The 18,713-nt window shown below is 35.4% G+C and overlaps 3 protein-coding genes across 7 annotated transcripts; 1 reads left to right on the top strand and 2 right to left on the bottom strand.

Annotated features, from left to right (window-relative positions):
- Positions 1–286: 286 nt before the first annotated feature.
- LOC115445416 (RNA polymerase II transcriptional coactivator) lies at positions 287–1,675 on the bottom strand. Of its 3 annotated transcripts, none has more exons than XM_030171675.2 (3): positions 1,420–1,675; positions 1,232–1,319; positions 287–608 (listed from the first exon to the last, which is right to left on the bottom strand). In XM_030171675.2, exons 2-3 carry the CDS (start codon positions 1,295–1,297, stop codon positions 351–353), a joined length of 324 nt encoding a protein of 107 aa, XP_030027535.1. In that variant the 5' UTR covers positions 1,298–1,319; positions 1,420–1,675; the 3' UTR covers positions 287–350. The 3 variants fall into 3 exon arrangements, with proteins under 3 accessions (XP_030027535.1, XP_030027536.1, XP_030027537.1); XM_030171676.2 differs by having other exon boundaries at positions 1,396–1,599; XM_030171677.2 differs by having other exon boundaries at positions 1,457–1,598.
- A 1,984-nt stretch (positions 1,676–3,659) lies between these two features.
- On the top strand, positions 3,660–5,434 carry LOC115445396. The gene is made up of 2 exons (XM_030171642.2): positions 3,660–4,008; positions 4,324–5,434. Exons 1-2 carry the CDS (start codon positions 3,936–3,938, stop codon positions 5,400–5,402), a joined length of 1,152 nt encoding a protein of 383 aa, XP_030027502.1. The 5' UTR covers positions 3,660–3,935; the 3' UTR covers positions 5,403–5,434.
- On the bottom strand, positions 5,417–18,455 carry LOC115445395 (formin-2). 3 transcript variants are annotated; one of them, XM_030171640.2, is made up of 10 exons: positions 17,612–18,455; positions 15,480–15,656; positions 12,368–12,543; positions 10,358–12,299; positions 9,732–10,120; positions 9,439–9,648; positions 9,093–9,233; positions 8,759–8,942; positions 6,883–7,225; positions 5,417–6,544 (listed from the first exon to the last, which is right to left on the bottom strand). In XM_030171640.2, exons 1-10 carry the CDS (start codon positions 18,438–18,440, stop codon positions 6,436–6,438), a joined length of 4,500 nt encoding a protein of 1,499 aa, XP_030027500.2. In that variant the 5' UTR covers positions 18,441–18,455; the 3' UTR covers positions 5,417–6,435. The 3 variants fall into 3 exon arrangements, with proteins under 3 accessions (XP_030027500.2, XP_030027501.2, XP_037298103.1); XM_030171641.2 differs by lacking the exons at positions 15,480–15,656; positions 17,612–18,455 and adding an exon at positions 14,268–14,803; XM_037442206.1 differs by lacking the exons at positions 5,417–6,544; positions 6,883–7,225 and having other exon boundaries at positions 8,867–8,970.
- Between the last annotated feature and the right edge of the window lie 258 nt (positions 18,456–18,713).

The following is an 18,713-nucleotide window of genomic DNA, read 5'->3' as shown; positions in this document are numbered from 1 at the left end:
ACATTTGTTATAATTAGCACACAGCTGTGATTTTTCTAAAAAGTATGTGTATTTGTTGTCAATTATTGCTTGCTTTAACGGTGAAGAAAAACATTGTAAGGAAACCTGCACACATAAGTTCTCTATAGGAATTTCGAAGGTGTGTGAAGTCTACCAATCCACACTAGGCCAGCGTGGTGGACTAAGGCCTTATCCCTCTCTGTAGTAGAGGAGGCCCATGCTCAACAGTGGGACAGTATATGATACAGGGCTGGTATTATTATTAACTAGCAAAATAAAGTAAACATTTCAATGTAACAGTATAAACTGTAATTCTTGAACAACTTTTATCAAAGTGACAACAAAGTATGTTAACATGAGTTGCTTATTGTTTCGTTGATTTCATCTCCCAGAGACAACAGTTTTCTCCATTGTTCAGGGGTTAGGCTAATGCCTTTCTTGCCTGGTAATAAATCTCCATTCTTTTCATAGAATTCTCTTATATCTACATAAACTTTCCCTTTAAATTCCCTTACTTTAACCAGCTTCTTACCCTGTAAAACCCATGTAGGCTCTTTATCATCCGTTTTAGAGCTTGTCTTAGCTTTCTTTTCTGGGGGTACATTCCTCTGTAATATAATAGAAATATTTATTTAGAAATTATTAATAAAAAAATAAGCTCAATATTGAAAACATACTACTAATACTGATGAAATTATATGACTTCATGAAAACCCAAATATGAGGAAAAGTTGCTCCATGAGTATGTTGGAAAATGGGGTGCAGACTAAACCTCTATTTTAACAGAATGTAAAAAATATAAAAACTGGGGCAAATACAAATTTAAGGCTTAAATAGAGATAACTTGCGATTAAACACAATATATTAGCAATTTGTGAAAAATGGGATGAGTAAAAAATTATTTACACTAAGAGAAAATAGAGTTTGTAATTATGATAATATTCACCCAAGCACAATATAAATATTGCAGATATACACCAAGTTAGTGGTGTTTTAAGTCTATCCAACAGCCATTTAAAAGAACTTACTCAAATTAATAACGAAATCAGATAAGAAATTATAACACAGTATAAAAATACAATAAAATTACAAATGTATACACCGTACAAATGCATCAATAACTGTTGCCTAGTAAATTGTGTAACTGAAAGTAAATAAGTTTACATTTAGATAACCAACAATTATTTGAACAAAATTGTGTTTTTAAAAGATTTGTGATATTCATACTCACGTCAACAGGCCCATCATCGCTGTCGCTGCTAGAACTCGCTTCCTTCTTGCTTTTATGTTTAGGCATAGTTTTGGTTTCTACTGCTAATCTGCAAAAATATTCTTTATTTCTATCAATCAACTCTTTATAGGCATGATAATTTACTATGCCACTATAAAACTAACGTGTTTCTAACAATAAATTCTAACCAAAAAACTGAACAAATAAATGCCGGTTGTATCTAACTTGTAAAACTTCGGAAAGAAAAGATGTCAGCAGTCAGTGATGCCCGATATCTACGTTGCACTATACTCATAAATTGAAGGAAAAATTGAGAATTGAGAAACGTAGAAGAATTTTGGACATAATCCCCATCACACTAAAAGAAATGTCAGTGGTGCCAAATTCCACTTGCCATGGTATTTTTAAATATTTCGCAAGTGTGTGTTCTGCAAAAAACCGAAAATCACGTTAGACATGGCTAAGATCAGACGTCCCATACTCAAATGTTTATATTTTATGAAACTAGATCTAAAATTTTGAGACTCTTATTTTTTATGTAACTAAGGTCAGTCGGGGGAAGTGCGCCATAAAATTTTCATAGCTGGATTCAATGCAAAATAATTTCTTTTTGTGCTGACTTAAGAATGTAATTTTATTACTTTAAGGATATTTGGTATTTTGTGATAACAACCTATAGCCGTTCAAGGAAATCGGATCATAAATTAATAATATATTGCTCAAAGTAAAAAATGGAAGTAGGCGCACTTGCCTCCGGAAATGGGGTAAGTGCGCCTGTGTACAAAAAAACGCCAATATGAAACATTATGAAGAAAACACTCATTTTAGTCCATAGAGAAATAGGTTTTACTCGCATTGCTCTTGGATAATTTTTAATCACTCAATATTATAACAAATTATGGCTGTCAAATCAAATTCGGGGTAAGTGCTCCATATATTTGTAAATCAGGGCTTCAAAACATTTTACAATTTCTTTTGCTATATTTAGGTATTAATATTAGAGTTTTGTGTGCGGATATGTTGTAATAAAAAAATGGTAGCCCTAATACGAAATCCATTTTATTTCTAAAAACTAAAAAATACATACAAAAATGAAGGAATTAACGATTTTGAATGCGTTATAACTCAATTACTTAGAATTTGACTTTATGATATTTGATACGTTTTAGCTGCATTATACCCAGATAACGTGCCTGATCGAACATTTGCAACCTCTTCATGTAAAGTTGGTCTAGACCAAGGTATATCAGTTTTTCTTTTGTAAAAACGAACCATCTAAAACAACAAATATACGACGAATTAACTAATACGCCCTTTTATTTAAGTCGGCTCAAAACAAAATACCTTGAGTACAAAAAATTATGCTGTTAAGTATAACATTTTAATAATAATTCATATTAGTAAAACATATTCTCAAAAAAGGTTGGTTATATATGGATCAGGGGCAAGTGCGCCATACGACTACTAACTGCGGCGCACTTGCCCTACTCGACAATTTTGAGGTACATTTTTTCTCATTGCTAAAAAATCCTTTATTTTAGTGTATATAAATAAAATTCAGACAGGAAGTTAAAATAAAAGATTTAAACTATGTATTCACCTTACTGGTTTACAGAAATTTGTTATATATCTTGAAATATTTCATGTTATCTTTCACGAGGTCATCTCTGTTTACAGGTCTAAATGACACTTAAAATAAAATGGCGAATAAATCGTATTAAAATGAACAGAGCCATTTGTGTTTTTTAGTGGAACTGTATTTCAGTTAGTAGCATAGATATAAGATTGCAGTAATTGTATAACATCAATAGTTTTAGATTTTTTTAGGGCAGGTGCACTTACCCCGTCGGCGCACTTGCCCCACCTGACCTTATATTTTATAAGTTTTTTATCAAATTATAAACATTCCATATACTTAGCTGTGTTCTGTTTAATTTTATTTACTTGTCTAATTATTTTTAGATATTCTAGGCTTAAACTTAGACCCAAGTCCTTATATTATGAGCGCCGCTCCGTTCATAAAACGCTGTCAATATTGAAACCATACTAAAGTTAGGTGTACGGATTGCAGTACTGTTGAATAGAATCATGAGTAGAACACATGTTCGGAACGCCAGATCTAGTATGTAATTCATAAATATCGGTGAATTTTTGTAACACCAAATACTCAGTAGTCTTCTCCTTCTACTTTTATTTTATGACTGTCACCGTTTATTTATCGGTGATTTTGCACCTGTTGAGTAATTATAACAGAAAAAATAAATAAAAAAGAGACTATAAATCAAATCGGCATTTTGTCAAAAAAAAAAGAGTACTCAGTAGTCCGTAGCGCCAAAAAGTATTACAACTACCTCAGAAAACTGAGGAACAACTACAATACTATGGTAGCGCCTGTCATAATGACAGTGAATCGTGCATGTTCGTTATACACAATGGTTATACATGATAGGTGAATGACAATGACAGTGACATTGTCATTCACGTATCACGTACGATTCACTAATCAGTAATCACCAGTAATCACGTTCCTTAAATAGTAAATACGTTACAGCCAGTTACAACAAATTGGATTTGGGTAACCCTCTTCGATCTATAAAAAAATATTGACTATTTTAGTATTCAGCTTTGGTATTCAGTACATAGTCATATCCCTATTTACGTGTATTTATATTTCAATAGTGGTTTCGTCCATTTATATATCAATATGTTGGAACCTTGGAATGATGCCTCTCTATTACCTCCGCCAATTCATACTGCTACAAGCACTGTTCGAGTTGGTAAGAAATTTCAATGATTATTCATTCCTTTATTTACAAGTTGGCACAAATGTTTAATTATTAAGACACATAACCTAGCACTTGAAGTTCAACTCTTGTGACAACGAGAATTAACTGAGATTAAAGTGCAACTTATACTAATACACCCATAGCTCACCGAATAAATATATCAAAATGTCACAATCTTATAAAACCAATAGCAATCAAGACATAATATATTGTTTTTCAAACAGAAAGAATTTTGTTTGGCTGTTTTAAGTTCTAGGATCTAGGACTTCAATTATTAATTTATTAACCTCATATTGTATTCTTCAGATGTCATGGAACTGAAACACACATGTGAGAATATTATGATGATATTGTCAAAACAGTCACCATTACACAAAGAAGGTGCCTTATTATCCAGATTCCTATACAAGTTTGATAAGAAATTCCGAGGTGACATTGGCTACAGATATTTCAAAAAAGTGAACACAGGACTCCATAGATATTTAGTTCTAAATTTCTTAAAAGACATAGAGAGCTTTATGTCAGTGTTGCCCAGAAGTGATGACGAATACTTGCCTACAAGACAGATGTTGGAGTATATTTTAGTGCGATTGCTGACATTCTCAAAAATTCTGTTAAGGATTTCAGTGTGTTCAAAGCAGGCAGCTGTGTTTTATTTAGACAGACTGAAGAGAGGTGAAAGTTATTGGATGTGTTTAATGCCATACGCTTTACTAAGCAGAGTGTGGTCTATAAGTAAAGTGCTCTTGAATCATTCAACAAGATGGTACAGGATTTTGTATTCTTATCTTGACAAGTTGAAACTGCAAGGACTGCAATTCTTACCCAGTCAGTACAAACTACCTGGTGATATTGAAATTTGGTTGGATTTGAAAAATGTGGATAATTTAGGGAGATTAGAATGGTCACAAAAAAAACTACATAATTTGAATATCCCTTTGGATGGTGATAGTGACATGTTTGACAACATTATTAAATTTGTAGAAACTAGTGAGGAAAAGTTAGAACCCGAAGTGGCTAGTACGAGTGGAAATATGCATGATTCTGATCAAATAAAAATATCCAGCAAACTTGAAACAGACCATGGTGAAGCAATATCCAGAGAGAGTTTTAATATTTTGTGCAACTTGCAAAAAGGAATTGTTTCGGACCATTTTTTCCCAAAAGTATATAATAGATATAGTTTACAAAAATTTATTGACAAGGAATCAGATTTAAGAAATGGGAATAGTAGACTTTCACTAACAAGTCACTTGAGTTTTATGCAGTGGCAAGTTCTAAAAGAGTCTTTGTCAAAACTCTGCAAATCTTCAGCAGATAATAGTAAAATTGAAAAGAAAGCCCAGAGGATTTGGAAAGACAAATGCTTAGATTATCTTGAATAAAAACAACTTAAAAATTACTTTTATTATTAATACTTAAATATTTTTTATTTTATTTACACATAACAGTAAATACAGCACCATCTTCATAGATATAGAAACGCTGGCAGTTACAGGTTAAAGTATCCAAAAAAGCACAGCTCAGGTACAAAATTATAGGTGATGTTATGTTTATATTACAAGAGTACATATAATAGCAATGTATTTTATACATTTCAATTAATGTGGATTTACATTTTAATAGGCCAAATTGATAAATTGTTAGTATGCAGTATGTTTTGACCAAGTATTCTATGCATCAAAAAAACAGGCAATAAAGGATTTTTACATGCAACACTCCACATAACATATTTGCTTCTGATGTCATTTTGTGGGCTTACTATTACAGGCTCTTATATTAATTTTTACTTATGTTGGAAAAAGTAGACTTAAAATTTTCACCATATTACTTGTTAGAAATTTAAAAAGTCCTTGTAATATAGAGCCAGTCTATCGTTATTGTGTAATATTTTATGAGTTCAACATAGTTTTGAAACATTACTCTCTTGATCTTTGCCAATACAATTAATTTTATGGAGAAAAGTAGTTGTGTGAAATGCATAAAATTATAAATACTTAATGTCTTAAGTGCCTTAGTGCCTCTGCAACCTTTCAATGCTTTATGAATTATACAAGTGCACAATATAAATTTAAGATAGTTCCTGATAGATGCAGAGCATGGAATTGTAAAAAAAATATTACTATGAAGTTTTGAGTCAGTATTTCTTTTTTATTGTGTTTGTACTTCAGAAACGCGAAATAAAGATTTGAAGAAATGCGTTAATTTGGTTGCCATAAGCTATAAATACAAATAATCAATTTCCAGCTGGCATTAGAAAATCATCCACCTTTTTCTCCTGTCCCTCCATGACATATTTTTTTTACTAACATTCTTGAAATTGATAGCCCGTCAACAGAGCAATACCTCTATTTAGGTTAATTAGCAACAGTAATATTTCCATATAACAATGCAATTACAAAAAGGCTAAATAAGTTCTCATTTTCTAGAACTCGATAATTTCTGTAGTCTTGCTTTCAGTCCCCCTTCTTTTATTGGTTGTGTTAAAGATTTTCTTTCATCCTGAAGCTTCTTAGCTTCTTTTAACCTAAAAAATATAATCAATTACTACAAATAAAGATTTATTGCTTCAGTATGGTTAAGCAACAATTTATGGCCAATGGGAGGACATTCTTCAGGGAACTTGGCTAATTTTTACCATCTTGTTTTTGCCTACATTCACATAATGATATATGTAAATGTACATTATGAGTCAACAGACAAAAAAATAAATTTACTCAAAAAAACTCGACACAAATCAATCTTTTACAGGCGTCAAAAGAACATTTAATCAGACAAAATTTATTGCATACCAAAGCTACTCAACAGATATTGTTTATTATATTTGTGGATCTCTGAAATGTACAGTCTTATCCATAAACTTACTTTTCTTTTATCGCGATCTGTTCTTCCTTCTTATATATGTCCTTAAAATCACTACAAAATGATGTCCACAAAGAAAAGAACTCTTTCGGTTCACATTCTTCTACTTTACCACACTTAGGGGTATATTGGTAGAACTTAACTGTAGCGATAAATTTATTTCGACATTCATCTAAGTTTTCATTTTCAGTCTTTAATTTTTCCTCGGCCGCATATATAAAAGTTGTCATTTTTTCTTTGAATACATCGGTATTATCTTTCTTGGTTTCACTTCCCTGGTGCTCCTCCGCAACATTCCGTGATTGGGTATCTGACTCTATTACTTTCTTCGTTTTTCCTTTACATGCTGAAAGTTAGAGAAAAAATTAAAATATAGGTGCATATAAATTGTAAACAAATTATGTATTTAGAATAATCTTAAATTAGGTTTACTATGGTTGCTGTATGTAAGGTGTGAACCACAAGGTTCTAAGTTCGGTTACTAAGCCAAGCAAAATTTTGTGTGGGATTTTCTGATTTAATTAGCCTGCCACAAAAACACCTTAAAGGGGTTTAACGTCAGATAGGTGACAAATCATAAAATCGGATCCAAATACTTACTACTACTCAAAAGTATTACGCCGATTACACATTAAAACGAAATAAAGTAGATTGATGATATAAAAAGAATGTCGGTATCAACCTACCAAATGTCACGTTATATTATTATACTAGCTTTTGCCCGCGGCTCCGCCCGCGTTATAAAGTTTTTCGGGCTAAAGTTTTCCGTTACAAAAGTCACGATATATATTTTCCCGGGAGCTTATGTTCTTCCCAGGGTCTCAAACTGTCTCCATACCAAATTTTATCCTAATACGTTGGGTAGTTTTTGAGTTTAACACGTTCGGGCGGACCGATGCAGCGGGGGACTTTGTTTTATGATATATTTTTGTAGAACTTTTTAAGAGGAACAATCCCGTCATACATTATTGTTGTATAACTTTAACCGTTTACGCAGCGCACGCAACAGAAGCTCTCAAAACTAATAAATTGTCCCCGTTTTTGCATCATGTTTCATTACTGCTCCGCTCCTATTGGTCATTGCGTGACGATATATAACCTATAGCACTCCAGGAACAAAGGGCTATCCAACACAAAAATATTTTTTCAGTTCGAACCGGTAGTTCCTGAGATTAGCGATTACTGCTCCGCTCCTATTGGGCATAGCGTGATGATATATATAGCCTATAGCATTCCAGGAACAAAGGGCTATCCAACACAAAAATAATTATTCAGTTCAAACTCCTAGTTTATGAGATTAGCCATTACTGCTCTGCTCCTATTGGTCATAGCGTGATGATATATAACCTATAGCACTTCACGAACAAAGGGCTATCCAATACAAAATGATTTCTTTAGTTCGAACCGGTGGTTCCTGAGATTAGCCATTACTGCTCTGCTCCTATTGGGTATAGCGTGATGATATATAGCCTATAGCACTCCACGAACAAAAGGCTATCCAACGCAAAAAAAAATTTTCAGTTTGGACCAGTAGTTCCTGAGATTAGCCATTACTGCTCCGCTCCTATTGGGTATAGCGTGATGATATATAGCCTATAGCACTCCACGAACAAAGGGCTATCCAATGCAAAAAGAATTTTTCAGTTCGGACCGGTAGTTCCTGAGATTAGGCATTACTGCTCCGCTCCTATTGGGTATAGCGTGATGATATATAGCCTATAGCACTCCACGAACATAGGGCTATCCAACGCAAAAAGAATTTTTCAGTTTGGACCGGTAGTTCCTGAGATTAGCGCGTTCAAACAAACAAACAAACAAACAAACAAACAAACAAACAAACTCTTCAGCTTTATATAATAGTATAGATAACATCTATTACCTTTAAGCTGTTTGTCGAGATCGTTGAGGTGCGCGGCGACGTCGTTGAAGTCGAGCGCGGCGGCGCGCGCCACGTCGCCCGGCTCCGGCACGGGCAGCGCGCATGCGCCCGACAACGCGCCGCCGCACCGCCGCATGTACGTGCGCACGATGAAGTGCAGCAGCGTCACGTTCGACTGCTTCGACTGCGCCACATCAACACTACTGTACTACCTACCGACACTCACACGCGACATACTATATGTTTTAAGTTTAGAAGCTATTTTAAGCCTAAAGAAACTATATACACATACAAAAAAAATATGATCATAATACTTAATATTAAAATGACCAACCTTGACATCTTTTAATTTAGCGAGTATTTCGAGTCCAAATCCGTCTGCCTGGCCTCTTTGCCCGTTACCACCGTTCATATAGTTACCCAGAGTGAGGATAATGGCAAAAAGTTTTTTAAGAGATTCACTAGTTGTAAGAAACTGAAAAAGGGTTTGAAAAATAATTAGATCTTACCGTCAATGGAGCGATTTAATTTTCATTATTTAGTTGCACAAAAAATTACAATTTATAGCTACGATTGCTCGCTTTTTGGTGTTTTCGAAATAAAATTTCGAATTTTGAAGTCAATGCTCAATAAAATACTTAGTGCAAACTATAATATTTATGGGTTTACAATGTATATACCTCGCAAGTATGTTTCAAATTATCCAGTTTGTGCATCGTTGTACTTATAGAATCTTCAAAATCGGCTTGAAACATAAAACACGATATTCTTTCCGCAAAATTTGGTATGCCAGAGAGATCGTGTAAAAACGCTTCTGGCCTATCTAGCGGTATGTCAGGTTTACTTTTGAGGTGTTCTTTTATCATAGATAGTTCTTCTTCATTCGCCCTCTGTAATAAGATTAAAAGATCATGCGAATTTTGTTACAACAAAATCAATACATTGTAATATTATATGTAGTAATGTTCATTACCAGCTCATAAATTTGCTGCAAAGCTTCTAAACTCACAACAGACGTGTCGAAATTGTATATAGCATTTTCAATTTCTGAGAACTCTACATGTAAACTCTGCGCAAGTATACCAACATTTTGCGATCTCTTACTGTCTAATATCTTAACTGGTTGAATTTTTGTTTTTACTTCAACTTTCTTTTTGGCTGGGGCTTTTACAACTTGTCTAGAGAAAAGGTCTGTAAACTCATCAATATTGTCTAATGGTGTCTCATCTATTTCCAACCACAATGGTTTTGAACTAGGCTCTGACTCTCCTTGACAACTTGATACAGGTGGAGCTGCTAGTATTCGGGTCCAATACAGGGGTTTCATTGGGGCAGCTGGTTTCACTGGTGTTTTCCTTAGAGCTGAAATTATAAAATAGTGAATAATTTATATTGAAGGAAATTCATTTTGGTTCATCTTGTAAAATATATTTTATAATTTATTACTCCAGTAGGATAATTATAGTTTATTGCTTAGTTTAAAAAGCATTAATATATTAAGTATATTATTCTCCTGGTTAATTTTTTTTTTAAGTTGTAATAAAAAAAACGTTTGTATGTTGCAAATGATTAAATGCATAGAAAAAATTCAAATCTTACTTGATCTCTGCATATTCCATCCACCAACAGGAGGTGCTGGGAATGGTACTGGTCCTAAACTTGATGATGGTGGTGGGGGAGGCCCGGGCCCCAGGCCAGGTATCCCTGGTGGACCAGCACCAGGCATAGGCGGTGGAGGTGGATGTATACCTGAAGGTGGAGATACCGCAAAACCAGGCATAGGAGGAGGTGGAGGCCCCATTCCTGGCATTGGCGGTGGGGGTGGTCCCATTCCTGGCATCGGTGGTGGGGGTGGTCCCATTCCTGGCATTGGCGGTGGTGGCGGTCCCAATCCTGGCATTGGCGGTGGGGGCGGACCCATTCCTGGCATTGGCGGTGGGGGCGGTCCCATTCCTGGCATTGGCGGTGGGGGCGGTCCCAATCCTGGCATTGGCGGTGGGGGCGGACCCATTCCTGGCATTGGCGGTGGGGGCGGTCCCATTCCTGGCATTGGAGGTGGGGGCGGTCCCATTCCTGGCATTGGCGGTGGGGGCGGTCCCATTCCTGGCATTGGCGGTGGGGGCGGTCCCATTCCTGACATGGGTGGTGGGGGCGGTACCATTTTTGACATTGGTGATGGTGGTGACCCCATATCTGACATTAGTGGTGGTTGCGGATCCATTGCTGGCATTGGCATTGGTGGTGGAGGTGAAGGAGAAAGTCCCATTTCTGGCATTGGTGGTGGTGATGGCCCCGTTTTATAAAATGAAGTGGATGATTCTAAGACTGGAGATGGTAAAGAAGTTTTTTGGTATGTAGTTGATACACGGGTCCCGTCTGTTCCAGGAGTGGGAGGTGGATGTGGTGGCATGCCTGGCAGAGGAGGAGGTAGTGGCGATCCCTGTTCTAATTCTTTAGGCTCTTCATCTGATCTTAAAAATACATCATCTGTTGACTCTCTTCTTTGAGATATAGATACATCAACTTTGTTTTTTTTAAGAATATTATGTTGATTATTTAAGGAAGGTCCGTTGATTACATCCTGATTATTTGTTTGCTTGTGTAAAGGCTGAATAGGTTCAACCAATTCATTTTGTTTTTTGTCCATAGTATATAAAACCTGCATACTGGGAATATTTGTTGACGATGAAACATTTTTTAAAGCAACATTTTTTGTTTTATTTAAGTCTAAGGGACTTTGCTCTTTAGTAACAATTAAATCTGCCGATGCATATGAACTGAGGAATGAGGCTTCTGATGAACTTTCACAGATGGTGTCAAAGGTGCTCTGTTCACTATTGTTTACTGGTTCTAATGAACTTAAGGTTTCTTTTGTTATTTTAGTATTCACAGGTAGCTTTTCGCTTTCAACACTTTCATATTCTAATAAACTTTCCTTTCTGAATACATTATTACAATCTCTACTTTTATTTAACTTACAATAATTTTCTATTTTTTCAGATCTTATCTCAGGTTTACTTGTATCATCTTGAATGGCTTTATCATTTATGCCGCCTTGGCTACTTAACACTAAAATATTATCAATATGTACATTAGTTCTCACAGGGTCACATTCTGGTTTGCTTATCACAGTTTTGTTAGACAGATTATTCAGTTCGCTTGCTGTGTTAAATGTTTGCACCTCTTTACTGATCAAATCAGTTTTATTTTTTAATAAATTATATTCAGTGATAGATTCAAATCCCTTTTCCAAGTTCTTGTTAAGTATATCAATCTGAGTATTTATCTTATATTTCTCTAACTGGTACTCAAGATCTTTTAGTTTACGTTTTAACTGGGAAATTAATATTTTAGCTTCACTAATATCACTTATTTCTTCATTGTTGTTTTGATTTTTAAAGTTGTTTTTGTCTATCAAGTTATCTTGGCTTAAACGATTGATATCTTTGTCTGGGAGCCATGCAGACATGTGCAGCCTACCGGGTGTTACGGGCTGGGACGCTGGCACCTCCATATGGGCCCAGTAATACATTAAATTGGGCTGAAACATTTTAAAATTACCATTATTAAGATGAATGATACCTGAAACGACTCCGGGATGATATATACCTTAAATATATATTCCGTTGGTGCATCCTTATCTGGTATTTGTCTAAGCACCCCGGCTGCTAGGAGATGTGTACAGTATTGAATGCCAAGGTTTTTTAAGTCTTGCAGGCTCAATAAACTTTTTAAATGATTGTTCTCGGTAACCGACGATATGAACCAATTTAGAAGCATCTGACCTGCAAATTACAGGCCAGGAATTATTTTACAATCATAATTTTCGTAACATAATAAACATAAAACAAATGAAATATACTCGTAACCGCAAATGTCAATTTCATTAGTGACTGATACAGTGTTGCAAGATGTGGACTTTGTAATAACCCCAAAATCTTTATTATTAGAGCAATTACAAAATAATTATAATCAGAGAAATTAAATATTTTGCTTCGAGTCAATTATATTTTTTTTGTATTACATAAACATAACTTTCTTAGTATTTTAATGGGAAACGTGCAGCAGCTGGTATCATTATGTACACACACACAAGGCTAAGCAGAATTACGTAGGGATAGCGTATGACGAAGCTGTCACGCACACTAGCTTATAATACTTGGCCTCCTAGTTTTGGCGCCATTGAAACGCGCTACTCCGTCTACACATTAATTTGTCTAAGATAACTTTTATTTTGCATAAAAGCAACACAGACTTGTAGTGTTGTTTTGGGAATTCTGAACGCAGATTTTTATACTTTGAACGCATCAGATAGGCAGACAGATGCAAAGGTGAACTTTGTATTTATATCTTCTTTCATTGTAGAAAATGACATAAAACTATAATTTCATTTCAAGTATCAAGTAGTTACTTTCACATTTATTATATACTTTACAATCAAAGAGTCTTTACAATAATTTATTTTATTTTTTCAGCTTAACTGACTTGTATTCTAAATTCTTTATACTCTTTGTAACGTTTGTATATGTATAAAAAATCGTTTCCTTAACTTTGTTGTCATTGGCGTAGCACAGCAACCCAGTGCTTGTAGCCATTAAAATAGAAAAAAAAAAAAAAAAACTTTGTATTATATTTTTTAGAACTTTTTAAAGAGGAAAAATTCTGTCATACATATGCATACGCAACGGAAGCTCTCAAGAGGTATAAATTTTCCTTGTTTTTGCAACATTAGTTATTGATGCTCTGCTGCTATTGGTATAAGTAGTGTGATGTTAAACACCTATAGAATTCCCCGATAAATGAGTTTTACATCACTAAAATAATTTTTCAATTTAAACGTATAATTCCTAAGATAAGCGCGTTCAAATAAACAAAACAAACAAATCCTTCAGCTATATATAATAGTATAAATTCCGGGATAAAAATAGCTCTGTATATTTTCCTGAGAAAGAAAGTAGCCTACGTCCTTTCCATGTCTAAAACTATTTCCATACAAAATTTTATCAAAATCCGTTGGATAGTTTCAGTTTATCGCGCTCAGTGAGGCAGATAGATGTGGCTGGAGTCCTTGTTTTATAATACTTATATATTTTTTAATTTTTTTAAGAGGAACAATTCCGTCATACGTAATTGTTGCATAACTTTAACCATTTACGCAGCGACCGCAACTGAAGCTCTCAAAAGTAATAAATATTCCCCAATTTTACAACATTTTTCAATACTGCTCCGCTGCCATTAATCATAGCGTGATGATAATATATAGCCTGTAGCCTTCCTTGATAAATGGGCTATCCAACACAAATTATTTTTCAATTCGAGCCGGCAATTACTGAGATTAGCGCGATTAAACAAACAATCGAACAAACTCTTTAGCTGAGTAATAGTATAGAATATAGATAGAAGTATAGATTGTATGAGATCTTGGGTGTGTAAGAAACGTAATGTAAGTGTATACAAGGCATCTTCGTAAGATTCGGTATGTATGTATTTAGGTATATTTTTAACTTACGGTTGGCAGCATTTTCTTTACGGTCATTCCAGCAACCACAATATATAGTTTTTGTAACTTTAATATCGTACAAAGTATGTCCGTTTTTGCACACATAAAAACGTATTTCTATAAGGCCCACTTTTAAATCGCAGTTTATGTACATTTTGGAATTACTTTTGTTTATAACCAACACTGCAACACTTAACCACTGTGAAGTTCTTCCAAACTGAAACTTCAATTTCTTCACGCGTGTGTATGGCACTAGAGAATCTTTTTTTTTAATACACTTATAAAATGAGCGTCGCCATAACGCTTTTGGTGTCTTTTTAGTTCCAGAAGAAAACACATCATCTGTATGAACTCCTAATATAGTCACTATATCTTGGATGCCTTGTTTTGTTGAACGGAATTTGTTTAAGAACTCAACATAATTAATTTGTGCTACAGATGAACTAGTAAAATTAACGCGATTAGCTGAGAAATGCATATTTAAACCTTTGACTTAGCGCACCTACTTTAGTCACGTATGCCCACATGTAACTAATGGGATATCTTTACAAAGACTGTTGATTATGGAGATAAGAAATAGGTAATTTATTAAAAAAAGATAACAATGTTATCATGATGTTCATTCAACTTGTAAAGTGATGTATCATGTATCATGATAGCAGCAGAAACTATTAAACCAGGTAAGTAAGTAATTACTATTATCGGATTTGTAAAACTGCAACACGGAAGTGCTTGTAGAAATAATTGATATCTAGGAAAACTGATCTAAGCGTACCATGGTACAGTCTTTTATTAATAAAAGTAGTACCTACACATCAAATTATTTTGATAAAGTATTTTTACCTAATAATTATAAGTATCTACTGATGACTTTTGTTTTCACGGGGAAAGTATAATTACGGTAGAGCTGGGCAGTAGGCGCCGACCAGGAACATGAAAAGCAAGGGTCATGGCTGGACCGCTACCTAGTCCCTACTGTTTGTTTCAGTTTCAGTGAGTTTTTAATAGGTAGTTATACTATATACCGACATAGCAACCAAAACCTCACAGTGGCCTTTGCAGCATTAGGCACGATTCCGGGTTTATCTGGCAAAAAATGGCTACATGTCCACTGAAACAGTGTAGGCAAGAAGCCCCCTAGCGGTCTGTTATCTAGTAACAAACTACTATGCTGTAATTTAAAAAAATCCAATAATTATAGGTTTGTAAACAAATAAGTACCTTCGAACTTTTCATAAAGCTTGAAGTCTAGTTTGTCGGGAACGAACTTAGGCCGTATAATCTTGGACTCTGTATGTTTCTCCAGTGTCAATGAGGCCACCTTCCGCAGAACATTTGATTCTAGAGTAGACGACACTTCGCTTACACTCACCGGCCGCCGCTCTTTGCCTTTCACAGCTGCAAAATATAACGCTGTGTTATTCATATATAAATTTATTTCCATATCAATAAACACTGCACTGTGCCGTAGTTGCGTTGCGTGCGCGGTGCGCCACCGCTCTGAGGTCCCGGGTTCGAAGATGATGAGTGACGATACCTACATGTAGACACTTACAGAAACTATCCCGCCTTTACACACACCCACCATTACAACTCCTGTAAGTCAGGATCAGTAATGGCACTAATTTTATGACACCGAGCGGTGAAGCTAGGCGAGACTCGGGGAATACTAATTTGTTTTTATCCCGGAACGAAATAAATCAAATAGAAAGATACTGAGGATTTATAAATATTAATTGTTCACTTCCCGAGCCAGAGCAAAGCGGGGGACAACATAACGAACTATGGAGGCACATTAACCTCAAATGTAGGGACGTTTACAATGTGTAAATCCAATGTTAAAGCACCACTAATAATAAATACATGCAGGTACCGTAATAATATAATAAGTACATAGTAGTTTGTATTAAATATGAATGGTGATAAATACTTTAATAAACAATCGTACCATTGAGCTAAGGTGATGGTAAAAGAAAACATTTAAGGTGGTAGCTCAAGGTCCATTTTCATACATTTTGTTTCGGCTTTAATCTGGGTAACTAAACAAGTATTGGCAAGTAAAGAATTTAAATTCACGTCTAGTTAGTGATTAGTTCTCGCAGTTGAAGAAAAATGTAAAAATAATTAATAATCATGGATATTTCTGCCTTTAAAATTTCGTCATATTAAATTTTAAAGGCCGAAATATCCATGATTATTAATTATTTTACGTTTTTCTTCAACTGCGAGAATTAATCACTAACTAGACGTGAATTTAAATTCTTTACTTGCCAATACTTGTTTAGTTACCCAGATTAAAGCCGAAACAAAATGTATGAAAATGGACCTTGAGCTACCACCTTAATTTAAAGTTTTATTCTAAAACTGAATAATTTTAGAAATACCGTGCAAAACCGTGATATTTTATATTTTGCACCTATTGCTATTTATTTACTATGAATATATATTATAGTCAGAAGGGTTTATTTCGTCTACGGAGGCATATCCCTCTTGCAATTACGGTCGTTATAATTAAAGAATAGCTTTAATAGACCTACAGGTAAGTGTTAAAAAAATCGCCTGTTTAACTTCACTGCTATCAAAACTCTTTCGATTAGAACGCCCGTTATTGCAATAAGACGCGACGCATTAGCCCCCGTAGAGGTAATAGGGACCCTTCACTACAATTATTTAGGTACAAATGTACCTAAATATGTTATTAAATGGTCAAGGGCCTCAGACTATATGTTATAATATATTGGTAGGTACCGACATAATACAAATTGTATGCTGTTTGAAAAAAAAAAGAATACTAATAAGTTTCTTTTCATTATTTCATGTTGCATATTTTAATATTTTTCATGATTATATTATGCATTTTTTATGCTCATAATTCGGTGTCTAGTTATATCACTCTACATGCATACATTTTAAAACTTATAAGATATTGTAACAAGTTCCCATAAATATTCCATCTGCGGAACAAAGAAATCTACAAACGAGTTTCTCGTAACCATAATGATTATGGCACATAACACACCAGTAACGGTCAACTATCCACTACTTACAAACCGCCAACTGTGTACTTGATGTCTGTTTATTTTTTATGTGCCTAAATAATCGTAAAGCAAAAAATATTTGCAGCATCATGTTTACAAGACGATCGATTACGAATTACTATCAGATAAGAATTGACATCAATTCAGACGAATCAACTCAAGTCATTTTGGCATTGTTTTACCGATACGATATTAAAATATGTAAGACGAACTTATATGTAGGTATTCACTTTATAATTGCAATAGTCATAAATCATAATGTTGTCGTAGAGTATTTTATCAACAGTGTCCAGTGCTAATAAAAGCCGTACTCACCGTGGTCGAGTAAAGTTAGGGAAGGTTCGTAACCTACAGGTGGCAGCTCCACTTTACGATGTTTTGACAGTGTAAACGAGGTTTGCCCAGGAGAAGCCTTCAACCGGTTGTCACGGAAATCATGGTTGCACTCGTGCGTGCTCCTCTCTAGGGTGTCAGTTCGCAATCCCGATAGTATACCGCCCATAACCTTTTCATTATCCAATGTGTGACAACTGTCATCGATAACATCAAGTTTTTGTTCTTTTCCCGTGTCATCGGCGGAAAGCGTAGAGGCCGCATCGTCGTGCGGCATGTCTACGGTGAGCGGAGTGGGACAACATTCGTGTGTCGGCAGCGAGGGCGTGAGGGTCCGCGGCAGGTCGTCGTGCGCGCTGTCGCTCTCGGCGGAGTAGTAGCACTGGTTGAGCTCGACGGCGAGCGGCGTGAGCGGGTCCGTGAACACTGACTCCGAGGTGGAGTCGGCGCTGGGCGGCTGGTCGCGGGTCGGTGACCGCCGCTCGACGCGCGGCTCGTACTCGCACCTGGTCACCGTTACCTCTGACTGCGCGCTCATCGACTCGCCGCGCTCCCCGTCCCGCGACAATGTTTTGAACACGCACTCGACCGTATCGTTATCTGATGTTTCGACCGGTTCGTTGTTATCTGAATCTGGCGTTTTATCAAACTCTCTGTCGAACGGCTCACGTTTGATATCACTTTTTTTCCTTCCATGTTTTTTGCTCTCACGCCCTGGCGATTTCCTGTTTAGGTTCCTTATGAAATGTTTACCTTTCGCCGGTGATTTACCCGTTTTTAGTTGTTTCTCGTTGGCTTGAATATTTCCCATGTTATCCCAGATACTGTAAGTCTATAGCCACATACTATTATTTTAAAGATTTACTTTTATATGGGAAAATGTTCAGTAAAGATTGTACAAAATTATTATATCAAGCAAATTCACAGCCATATCACAATATGTGCCCAAGATCTCAGTTCACGCCTATACATGCGCAGTATGAGACAATCGAAATCAATACTTTAAGTCGCGTACAGTGTGAAATAAACGTCGCAGATGCGAAAGAATTAATATCTAAATATAAATAATTATAAAAATAAGTTT

This window comes from Manduca sexta, chromosome 24 (assembly GCF_014839805.1).
Source record: "Manduca sexta isolate Smith_Timp_Sample1 chromosome 24, JHU_Msex_v1.0, whole genome shotgun sequence".
Lineage (NCBI taxonomy): Eukaryota > Metazoa > Arthropoda > Insecta > Lepidoptera > Sphingidae > Manduca > Manduca sexta.
This window is presented reverse-complemented; position numbering and strand designations above follow the sequence as displayed.

Coding starts and splice junctions, on each gene's coding strand:
- LOC115445416 (XM_030171675.2), bottom strand. CDS start 1,297: ATGCCTAAACATAAAAGCAAGAAGGAAGCGAGTTCTAGCAGCGACAGC. Junction 609..1,231: donor GCGATGATGGGCCTGTTGAC/GTGAGTATGAAT, acceptor ATTATATTACAG/AGGAATGTACCCCCAGAAAA.
- LOC115445396 (XM_030171642.2), top strand. CDS start 3,936: ATGTTGGAACCTTGGAATGATGCCTCTCTATTACCTCCGCCAATTCAT. Junction 4,009..4,323: donor TACAAGCACTGTTCGAGTTG/GTAAGAAATTTC, acceptor TGTATTCTTCAG/ATGTCATGGAACTGAAACAC.
- LOC115445395 (XM_030171640.2), bottom strand. CDS start 18,440: ATGGGAAATATTCAAGCCAACGAGAAACAACTAAAAACGGGTAAATCA. Junction 9,649..9,731: donor TGCAGCAAATTTATGAGCTG/GTAATGAACATT, acceptor ATCTTATTACAG/AGGGCGAATGAAGAAGAACT. Junction 8,943..9,092: donor CTAAATTAAAAGATGTCAAG/GTTGGTCATTTT, acceptor GATGTGGCGCAG/TCGAAGCAGTCGAACGTGAC.